We start from the raw sequence: 12060 nt of genomic DNA, 5'->3' as shown, positions 1-12060 counted from the left end.
CGGAAACTAGTGTGGTCCGGCACGGCGTACTGGCTCTTGCCAGTACACCGTACCGGCTTACTTTCACCTCTGGTCTCTGCTGAGCATCCTAAATGGAACTTAGTTCTTCTACCTAGTGATAAATTCTCTGAGCCTTGTGCTCTACATTCCCAAATCTGGAGGCCTGTTCCACTCAAGGTTTTTGAAGTGTAGCTCCTAGCTAACTTAGGGCTTGAATCTGCACTACTGAAATCCACTGAAGCTTTGCCATTGACTTTAGTGGGTGCAAGATCATTCCTTTAAAGAGCAACATTTTTATGAGTAGCATCTAAGGGAACAGTTATGGGTTCACTATTAACCATTAATTGGCTCCATAATAGTTTAAAATCAATTTCTACTTTTCATTTTAGATAATGGATCCCAGCCAAGTACTGGAAGGGATCAACATGTCTAAAAGGAAGGAGCTGCAGTGGCCAGATGAGGTGATACGACTAAAAGCTGGAAGAAATAGCTGGAAAGACTGGAGTCCTCAGGAAGGCATGGAAGGCCATGTAAGTTTCATTTGGAAGCTGATTTTGTGAATTGGGGGGGAAAAAAGTCAACTTTTGTTAAGTCAGTCTGAATCACTTTGCAGACTCCATTCAAAAGGTATATTTGATCATACACTGATGGAACAGATGTTCTTTTGAGTTACCATGTGTATGCAAGAAGATGCCTAGATCCTCACTTGAACTGGGTGAAATTTCTGAAACCAGTCCAAACGGTGCAAGATAGTTTTTACTGCAAAAGTAGGGTTGTCATGCAATTTAAAAAAATTAATCACACGATTAATTATGCTGTTAACCAATAATAGAATACCATTTATTTAAATATTTTTGTTTTCTACATTTTCAAACATACTGATTTCAATTACGACACAGAATACTATGTGTACAGTGCTCATTTTTAAACTATTTTTATTACAAATATTTGCACTGTAAAAAATAAATATTTTTAAATTCACCTCATACAAATACTGTAATGCAATCTTTGTCATGAAAGTTGAACTTACAAATGTAGAATTATATACAAAAAAAGCTTTAAAAAATAAACCATCTAAAATTTTTAGAGCCTGAAAGTCCACTCAGTCCTACTACTTGTTCAGACAAACAAGTTAGTTTACATTTGCAGGAAACAATGCTGCCCTCTTCTTGTTTACAGTGTCACCTGAAAGTGAGAACAGGCATTCTCGTGGCACTGTTGTAGCTGGCATAGCAAGAAATTTATGTGCCAGATGTGCTAATGATTCATATGTCCCTTCATGCATCAACATTCCAGGGGACATGCTAATGATGGGTTCAGCTTGATAACAGTCCAAAGCAGTGAGGACTGACGCATGTTTCTTTTCATCATCTGAGTCAGATTCCACCAGAAGAAGGTTGATTTTCTTTTTCGGTGGTTCGGGTTCTGTGGTTTCCGCACTGGTGTGTTGCTCTTTTAAGACTTTTGAAATCCCCCTCCACACCTCGTTCCCTCAGACTTTGAAAGGCACTTCAGAGTCTTAAACATTGAATGCTGTAGCTATCTTTAGAAATCTCACATTGGTACCTTTGCATTTTGTCAAATCTGCAGCAAAAGTGTTATTAAAATGAACAATATATGCTGGGTCATCATCCAAGACTGCTGAAACATGAAATATATGGCAGAATGCTGGTAAAAGAGAGTAGGGGACATACAGTTCCCCCACAAGGAGTTCAGTCACAAATTTAATTAATTTTTTTTTTTTTTAAACGAGCATCATCAGGATGGAAGCATGTTCTCTGGAATGGTGGCTGAAGCATGAAGGGGCATACGAATGTTTAGCATATCTGCCATGTAAATACCTTGCAATGCCGGCTACAAAAGTGCCATGCAAATGCCTGTTCTCACTTTCTGGTGACGTCAATAAGAAAAGGGCAGCATTATCTCCTGTAAATGTAAACAAGCTTGTTTTTCTTAGCAATTAGCTGAACAAGAAGCAGGACTGAGTGGACTTTGTAGGCTCTGAAGTTTTACATTGTTTTGTTTTTTAGTGTAATTATGTAAGGGAAAAAAAATCTACATTTGTACATTGCAGTCTCACAACAAAGAGATTGCTCTTCAATACTTGTATGAGGGGAACTGAAAAATACCATTTCTTTTGTTTATCATTTTTACAGTGCAAATGGATAGCTCAGTGGTTTGAGCATTAGCCTCCTAAACCCAGGGTTATGAGTTCAGTCCTTGAGGGGGCCATTTGGGGATTGGTCCTGCTTTGAGCAGGGGGTTGGACTAGATGATCTCCTGAGGTCCCTTCCAACCCTAATAATCTATAATCTATTTCTAATAAAAAATAATATACACTTTGATTTCAGTTACAACACAATACAATATTTATGAAAATATAGAAAAACATCCAAAATATTTAATAAATTTCAATTGGTACTCTACTGCTTAATAGTGCAATTAAAACTGCAATTAATCACGATGAATTTTTTAATCGCAATTAATTTTTGAGTTAATCGCATGAGTTAACTGTGATTGACAGCCCTATACAAAAGACAACAACAAACAAACCTAAAACAAAACCCTTTATGTGCTTTGCATTTAACTTACTGTGCTATTCACCCAGCCTTCAGTTTTCCTTTCCTAAAATTATCCACTCCTGAGAGTATGCTAAAGATGAATTTGCCAGCCAGCCTTAATATTACAGGAATTGCTTGGTTAATGGTATTTGGCTTTAAATCAAATCACTGTAATGGAAATAGGGTTGAGTCAATTATATTTAAATGTCATTTTGTTTGATAACATAATTAGGACTCCAGTTCATTTCTGAATATAAAAAGGAAGTTCTGAGATTCAACTGAAAACAAAGATATAGTCTAAGTTTTTTCCAGTGATGTATTAATTGTAATTCCCCTTCTCCTCCGCTGTTATAGCTGCAACTTCAGCTTTCACTGCATCTAGTAGAGAGGATTATTATGTACTCAAATAGTTTCCTTTCTAGAAAACTGCAACTCTACCTTTCAGAAATCTCATCATTTTACTTATACACAGTTAGTCATTCCTGGATCAGTGTTTGGTCCCAGCAGGGGTGTTCTTCAAGATCACTATAATATTCAGAGCTGAATGATACCAGCAAATAAGTCAGAATGCTCTTACATATAAAAGGCATAAGAACTACCAGGGAAGACACACTACTATGAAATGATGTGTGCATGTATTGATTTGCACTGGGAACAAGTACTTCCTAATGCTTAGCAGTTCAGACTTCCCACATAGGCATTCAGTGGTACACATTAGAAAATAAACTGGTGGAGGTTGCAGCTTCCACTCCCCCCCCAAGCATCCAGGAAGCTATTTCAGAGAGGCTGGGTATTGAGATTCCCTTAGAAATATACAGCTTTATAAAATCGTTGATCCACCCTCCCAGCCTACCCCAGTTCTTTGCAATCAGCCCTGAGAAGCCTAAGGAGACTTTTTAAAACATCCTAAACTTTCTTGTAGGGCTTGTCATATGGGAAATTTTGTCCTGAAGGAAAAAAGCACACTTTGAATTGGCAGCCAAAAATGCAACAAACTTTTTCCTTGTAGCACCTTTCAACAAAGACTCTCAAAGTGTTTTATGAAGATGGTAAAAACTTATGCCTATTGTACCTATGGGGAAGAGAGAAAAGTGCAGAGTAGTTCCAGCTTGTTCAAGGGCAGATAGTGGCAGCAGGGAAATGAACTTGATACCCAGAGCTCCGTTCTAACCACTATTACATTGTCTTATGCTTAGAGGTATTGGCTTCTGTGAACAGCTAGAGTCTAACTTGATTTTTAAGTGTGTGAATGAAGAACACAGAAATAAATTCCCCTTGTGCATGACTGAATTTGTATTGCCATTGGCAGTCCACTGTTACGGTTCATGTACATTTAAATCTAAGCTGTAAACTTGACTTAATACAGCAACTGCTAGTGGTATTGTATATAAGACACAATAAGCAAACTAAGGGTCTAGGTTGTTAATACTGTGCCTTCTAGTTTTGGAACTTACTGTGTTAGCCATTACAGATAAGGAATATCCTAGTGATAATGCATATTCTGAGTACTCCTTGGCAGCTGGCCAGTGTCACTTGGCAATTGCTTTCAAGGAATTTGTTAACTGGCCTTGCTTGTCACAGGATGCCATCATCTACACTCCTTGATAAGAAGGAAAAAGAAGAAGGTTAAAAAGAGAAGGTTTGAAGGTTAGAATAAGCTGCTGATCTAAATGTTTATTTCTATTAATATTTGTGTGACTAGTTCTATTTAGTAATTCTGGAGCATTACTTCCTTTCTGGAACATAGTGCTAGCCGTTTTTCTCTAGGATGGTGTCTTTTAACCTGGGGAAAGAGGGAGGGCACTCCCTCCAGGAGTATGCATAGAAGGAGTTGTGTAGTAAAACCTTCATGACATTAGATCTACTCCAACTCTCTATAACAAACTTGCTGCTGTTGGTAAAGTTCACTTGAAACTCACTTCCCTTCCTGCTTCTTTTGCAGTCCACTGAACAAGGGAGATGCTCGTGTACACTGGGACACAAGAAGCAGCTTACTAGCCAAAGGCACTATCTGCTCTCAAAATATCTAGCTCAGCTGCAGGAGCGTGTGTCTTGGACCACTAATAAGCACACCCCCACACCAAGTAGCTTTCTGTTGAGTAACCAGGGGGAAGAGAATAGCTTTTAGAGGGAGTAACTAGGGAGAGAAGCAGTGAACCAGAGCAAAAACGAACAAAAAGAAAGGGGAAAAGGTTGGGAGGGGAGAGTGAAGAATGAATGGACAGAATCTGTTTTTGGACATTGCATGATGGGACATGAGATGGGCAGGACCAGAGCTCCCACAATGAAGGGTTCAGAACCTCTGCTTTAAGATCTGTGTGTGTCTTCTGTACCTGGTTTGTAAGCTGTGTTTCCAAAAAATTGTAGAAATTACTTGGGTTTTTGTTTGAGATGTTCTGTACACTGGCTTTCAAATTATGCTTTTAAAGGTGACTTAACTGAATTGGTCTCAAATTTCTCAACATTATGTGCATCCTGCTTCTTTCCTAAGTGTGCTTCTGCTTTCCTGTTAAATACAATACAGTACTCTGCCTTGTGAAAGTGTGTTAAATGTATACCAAAATAGCACAAATTTTCTTGGTTGAAGAAATGCAGTTTATCAGAGCTCCTGCCCAGACAGCAAATAATGCTTCTGAAATCCTGTTCCTTTCTGTGGTATCTTTTGTGAATAATTTGTAGAGGTAGAGAACAAACCTGTGTTTCTGAAAGTCTCTTTGGGAGAGGAGTGTAATATTTCACATCTCATTGGTCTAAAGCATTAGAGAATCACTATAACGTAAACTGCAGTTTATTCACTGTAGTGCACCAAAATAATTTGGGACTCTTTATTTTCACTGTAAATGGAGCCTCATTATATCCAAGTTCCTCCTTGTCTTCCCCCGCCCCCAGCTCTTCACAGAGTCTGCAATGGTTACATGGGGTCTGGTTTGGATTAACTTGATTCCTCTTGCTGAAATCCAACCCCAGCTGTTCTTTTACAATTTATATGTCACAGTTTAATCTTGATGAGTGTGTTTTTAAACAGACTTAAGTATTCTTTTACGACCCCCGAGATGAATGACAGAAAGTAAACCTCTACGTTTTTTCATCCTTTACTGCTATAGACACAAAAACAGAGGGACGTAGTAATACTCAGTAGGAAGACTGTCTTCATCTTTGTATCTAGAGGACTAGAAAACTCTATGGTTGTAGGAAAACCAAAAAGAAAAGCTACAATTCTGCAGAGCACAGAAAAGTAAAGTCTTACCTCCTTTATAGGCCTCTTCCCTCAAAATATGTTGTCCTCAGATTGGATTTTGTGTGCCAAACAGCATTTCTCTAGTTATTTAGTGTATTTCCAAGCTTTCCTTACCGGCATAAAGAGATAATAACAGATTTTGAGGAAGTATTACAAGAATAATATATCCATGGATATATTAGCATTGAAAAATGTGTGGTTAGATTGTGTGATATTTTCAGTACTTTTGCGTCTGCCCTGTTATGTTACAGAATTATAAATCAATACCATCCATGAAATGGCAGTAATCTGCATGGAACTAACCATTCATATTGTTATGATTGCCTTCTCCAGGTGATTCACCGCTGGGTGCCTTGCAGCAGAGATCCAGGGAGTAGGTCCCACATAGATAAAACCATCCTGCTGGTCCAGATTGAAGACAAATATGTTGCTGTGTTTGAAACTGGAGTCCTAGAACTTGGGGCTGAAGTGTGAGCCACACTGATAGTTAAACTTCCCCTCTTCCAAGGATTCAGAAGAGAGGAGGGGTCAGGAGAGGATGCTCCCGGGGCATGAAACTTTAGTCCAGTTATAGGACAGGACTTAAAAACGGGGCTTACAGAAGGCCCTTCCCCAAAATAAAGAAGTGTAAGAGCTGGGTTTTTTAAGTTGTTAGCTGCTGAGGAAACATTTGCATGAAGGGTAAAGATTTCTTGAGACATCGTTTTTGTTTTGAAACTTTGTTTTATGCATTGTGTATTGCTTTAAATCAACAAACTTCAGTTCTAAAATAGGAGCGCCTCATATTTTTCTATTGCTTTGCCAAAAATTGCCATGTTTTGTCACAGAGCATGTGGCATCCATTCACCTTATTCAAAGAAAGTGACCAGCATATAAACCTTTGGTTCAGCGTAAAGCCGTATAGAGGTTTGATGTATGGCAAGAGACTGAACAGACATATAGATTATCTTCTTCCTTGTGAGCTAAAATCTTTAATGAGAGAACTGCACTAATTTTTTACAGCAATGCACTAAAATATCTGAGATTGCTCAGAACATTTATTTATATATAAATAAAATATCATTATTTAAATTGCCTTTGGGATTAACCCCCTCCCTCTCCATATACATGTTGACGGTAAAAGCTGTGCCAGGGATTCTGTTTGGTTCAATAGTCTGTATTTCCTATCAGTGCATTGCATCCTTTTCAGAATAAATGGCAGAATACCAAATATCTAGTAATGTACCTGAAAATCCCCATAACTATATCAAAGGCTATTTTGGTTGTGGTGCATCAATCATCTGTACAACATATTCAGCTTTAAAGTGGATCCCAATGCACTAATTTGCATCCTTTGTCTCCCTTAGATAGTCCTGACTTCTCTGCTACTTTACATGTGGAGCTAACTCAGTTATACTGACAGGTCCTCTCTGGAAAAGGCACTTGATTTTTGAGGGAGGTAAAGGTGAATCTTAGTCCATGATCCATGTCTATTTTCTGAGACCTTGAAGGTTTTCAGATTCAATCCAGTTAAACAACTGAGGGTTTGTTTTTGTTTTTTAAGGAATTATAGAGGAGGCACAGCCCTAAACTGTTGTATCAATTTTACCATCTCACTTTTCCTTTCCCTCTAGTCTTCATTCTTTTCTATGACTTGAATTTTATTTTCAATTATTATATATTCTATGTAACTATAATTTGAGTATTTATAACTGTGAAGTTCAGTTATGTGTTACATATCCTAGGTTTTATCGTGTTTTTTTTTAAATATGTTATTCAGGGAAACAAGTAACTCAAATTTACCATGGGGGTGTGAGGAGAAAACTTCAGTTTAGAATTAAGTTGCAGCTCCTCTGACTTGCTTCTCTTAATCCATGAGAAAAATGTACATGTTGTGATTGTTTCCTGTCTCTGATCTGGAATTATGCTCAGTTCTGCAGAGAACTTCACACAGTCCTAGCTTTTGAGAGCAGCCATCTTCTCTCCCCCATCATTACCTCTTCTTCCTAGGTAGTATATAACTGGGGGAGAATTTTAGCAGATTGCAGGGGATGTGTTGCAATTATTTCTCTGTCAGCACTGAAATCTAGTCCTTTATATACTTATGTAAGAGTAAATATACAAGGGGCAAGGAAAATGTAGGAAGCAAATGCCTACTGCAAAGCATTGTTGATACTCTGACTCAAGTTACTATATGCTTTTAGCTATGAAAAAGTAGCCTTTTCTATGCCTAGTGTCTGGTCAGTTAATAACCCTATTCCTAGTGCACTGCTGTAGGGCTTTGCTTATGTTGTATACTATGCAAAGGTTGTACACTTTATGTACTGTGCATTTTACAATTGCATATTACTGTACAGTTTATACGTATGCAGTATTTAATCTTTGCATAAATGCACAGTTCTGAATCTACCACCTTAGAAATCATTTTTCTGTTCCAAACACCTTACCTAATGTGCACATGATAGTGTGGTTACATTTATCTCCTAGTTATCTGAAAACATAGTGAAGTAGCTGACTTCATTGGCAGTTTTGTAGCTTTGCTGTCACGAGTGAAGAAAATTTCTGTTAGCGTTGAAGCCATTTTGAATGAAGGTTGGTACTTTTATGCCCTTTCTCTGCTGACAATTACAAGCTCCATTTCCTTTATCAGTTGGAATATTGTTTCACAAAGATTAATGAATGAGCATCCTCTCTGGGGATAGACCCTAATTTTGGTATTCATACAAGAGTTCTTTACTGTTCTAATGCCTTGAGAGACTAAGATGCTTATATATATATCCCATTATAAAAAAATCATAACTTGGATGAAGCACCTCTTCAAATATGGTTTTTATGTGCAATCTCTGTTACTCTCTTTTGGGCAAGATAATGAATTTCTCCCAGCAACAAGTCCATTCCTAATAATATGCTTTGAGGATATATGAAAACACTGCAGTAATACTTGATTATTCCAAGTTAAATTTAAAGGTAAAGTTTAGAAAAATCAAGGCATGTCTTAAACAGTAAATATGACTTGTGGATCTCTTTTAAATCTTAAGGTTTCCAATGTGTTGACATTTGAAGACCAATTGTAATGTGGTTAGTTAACAGGTTAATAGCTTCTGCTGAAAGCTTTATTAGTAAGTCTGTGTGAAGTCATTCAGATAGTTGTATTTCACCAACACCAAAACTGCTTGTAAATCCTAATAATTTACTATTAACTGTTTTCAGAGATGCTCACTAAAAATCAGCTAATTGCAATTTTACCCTTCCATACAGCTTTTAAAAATTAGCTTTTTCACCTTCCAATATTCCAGTTACTTGGTTATAACCTTAAATTATCTCAATTATTTTATATTGGATTGTCTATTAATTTGTATAAAATTAGCGGGCTCTTGATTTCATGACGGACAAAACCTACCCAAATTCTTCTAACTCCAGATATGTTAGGTCAGCCCGTGCTCCAGCAAGATTTATTTTAAATTGATCGCTATGCTTTCATTTTTGTGGTGGTGTAATCGTTAGGAGTTAATACTGAGGCATAAGAATTTTTTATTTTGGGGAGGCAGTGGAAGCACTGAATTTTCTCACATTGTTGTCCTACCAGACTGGAGTGTCATGGCTGTAGAATAGAGTTCTTAAACTTTCTCAGTCCAACATGGAAACTTCAGCCTTGTAAAAAGATGGTGGCAGGGTTTCACTCCTATTCTCTGGCAGCATTGTGTGTTGCTGGTATTTTGCTGTATTAACATTCCAGTTAAGACTAGCTTTGTAGCCTCCAGGGATATGGATCCACATCTACTTTGTTTCTGTAAGTAGATTTCTCTAAAGGTGGTATCTATAGATATATACATTAAGGGCTTACTGCTGAGCTAAAATGAATATTTAAGTACAGAAATACACTGAATGTCTGTACTAAGCAGATTGCAGGGGCTTTCAGCAGCAAAACACAATTAAAGTTAACTTAAATTCTTGAATTTCTCCTCTCCCACACTAGCTACCTGTGAAATATTTTGATACTTCCTGGTTTTGCTAATGACATCCCAGAATGGATATGACCACCACTGATACCTGAATTTTTATGCAACTCATGGTATCTGTGATGTCATGGAATGATGGATTAATTCTGGGATCTCTCTTGCAACCAGGAAGTGCCAGAGGATTTCACAATGGGGTTGGGGAAGGAAGGATTTTAAAAAAGGTAAATAGTTGAATGGCCCTATATCCTGTTTAGTGGGGCACTTGGCACATTTCTGAACTTGACTCAATTTTCATATTAGCTCTTTGCAGTTCATCTCCAGTCCTTCCTCTACCCCAGCCTGCTTTCTGTGAGATGGTGATCTTTTAGGGCAGACCCTAGGTGAATAATGAACTGAAAATTCAGAATAGATATGCTGTGGTATTAGTGCCCTTGGCAGTTTGTGGCAGATGCCCTACAAGTTTTGCCTTGGGGAATAATATCCAACTGTGAATTACTTCACTGATACCACATCCAAGAGACTAAATGACCCAGTGGTGTAGATACATAACTTATGCTTTTTGAAGGCCTTTATTAATAGAGAATGGACTCTCCCTCCACAAACTGGAGTAGAACAACCTGGATTTCTTATAATAATCATTCAAAATATATAAGTAACTCATATTGGACATCTGGTTAAACCACCATAAGTTTTATGTAGCTAATTTTATTAAGGGGATTTTATACCTATTATATAGGCTTCAACGCTTCTTGTTGTCTGGCATTACTCAGTACAGGATAGCCTGATGTTGTTCACTCAGTGAAGCTAGACAGTGTAAGAAATTAGTTGTATTTATGTGCCTTAATAAAACAATGGTTACATGACACCTTGGTGGGAACTACAGTACATTACTTGTTTCACCTCAGTGTTGTATACGTATATTTCCAAGAAAAATTATGTAAGATGGCTGCTCCAAAAGACGTCAGGAGTATATGTACATCACTCAGTCACAAACATTTGAATACAGGCATTGAATAACTTCTGGTGTACAGTTTGAATATATAACCTCTGGTAAATTCAATCATCCCGTGACTTTGATAGACAGACATCGTAGAGCTGAATGTTAACTCGTTCCATAAGACCGTAAGTAGGCCTGACAATGAGCTGCTGATTAGAAAATTGACAGAGGAGGGGAATAAAACATAGATGGGGAGAATGGGTTGAGTTTGAATGGGCTATGAAAAATACACATTGCCTCTACCAGCATATGGATATCTTGCCAGGGATAGGGATACATGTACTTGCGTGTGTCTGTAAGCGTGTATGTGTCTGCGTGTGTGTTATTGAAAACCGCCTGTAAATATTGTAGTTGTTTAAAATGGAAAAAGCAGAGATTTTTTTTGCAATGTGTTGTATCAAAAAGGACAGTATTGACAGTGAAGAAACACTGAGAAATAAAATTTTCTTTTTTCATTTGTGCTGTTCTCATTTATTGCATTTTCACTTCATCTTCCATGGGATGCCAACTTTGCAAATGACTTTAAAGAACCATTTTTTAAAAATTATACCTCAGTATATCACTCAGTTCCCCATTTATAATAAATAAGGCTCCATGTTTGTCATGGAGCTCACAGATTGTGACTTCCCATGACTTCTGCAGTGGCCTGTGCGGCTGACCTGGGAGCCACCTGAGCAGCTCGAGCAGCCCTTGGGCCAGTCGCACCAGCTGCTGCTGGGGCAGTTTGGGGCCCCCTACCCGCCAGCAGCAGGAGTTTGGGTGGGGAGGGCTGGGGATTAGGGTGCAGGGTGGTGCTTACCTGGGGTGGGGGCTCCCAAAAGGGTGACAGGAACTCCCCTTTCTCAGCTCCTAGTTCCACATGCTGCCTCTGCCTGCAGGCACTGCCCCCATAGCTCCCATTGGCCATGGTTCCCAGCCGATGGGAGCTACAGAACTGCGGTTTGGAGCAGAGCAGATACTGCATGTGGAGCTAGCAGCTGAGGTCACTGCTTCCCAGGAGTTGGGTAGGGAACTTGCCCTGCCCCTGCCCTCCCCCAAGTTTTAGTCAGGGTATATAGTAAAAGTCATGGTTAGGTCATAGGCCATCACCTGTCCATGACTTTTTTACAAAAAATACCCATGACTAAAATGTAGCCTTCATTCTGAAGGAACCCCTGGTATATTAAACTGAGTTCCCTTACTCTGTACTAGGCATTGTGACATTTAGATGTTACCTATTCATTAATACAACCGTTGCCCCAACCACTTCTGCTTCATAGTTATATTTACAGTATGTCACTTACAAACCTGCCCATCAGCATTGTTTCTGAGCATCTCTGTATATTA

The 12060-nt window shown here is 38.4% G+C and overlaps 1 protein-coding gene across 4 annotated transcripts in view; it reads left to right on the top strand.

Moving 5' to 3' along the window:
• PCNX1 (pecanex 1) overlaps positions 1–11189 on the top strand; it is a 133393-nt gene extending 122204 nt beyond the window's left edge. For all 4 annotated transcript variants that reach the window (XM_030559669.1, XM_030559668.1, XM_030559667.1 and 1 more), the window contains 2 exons: positions 390–530; positions 6133–11189. In XM_030559669.1, the coding sequence (XP_030415529.1) occupies positions 390–530; positions 6133–6273 (282 nt within the window). In that variant the 3' untranslated portion in view covers positions 6274–11189. The remainder of the gene's footprint in view (positions 1–389; positions 531–6132) is intronic.
• The last annotated feature ends 871 nt before the right edge of the window (positions 11190–12060 follow it).

This window comes from Gopherus evgoodei, chromosome 4 (genome assembly GCF_007399415.2).
Source record: "Gopherus evgoodei ecotype Sinaloan lineage chromosome 4, rGopEvg1_v1.p, whole genome shotgun sequence".
NCBI classification, from domain to species: domain Eukaryota; kingdom Metazoa; phylum Chordata; order Testudines; family Testudinidae; genus Gopherus; species Gopherus evgoodei.
The sequence above is the reverse complement of the archived record's forward strand: the minus strand, read 5'-3'. Positions and strand labels throughout refer to the sequence as shown.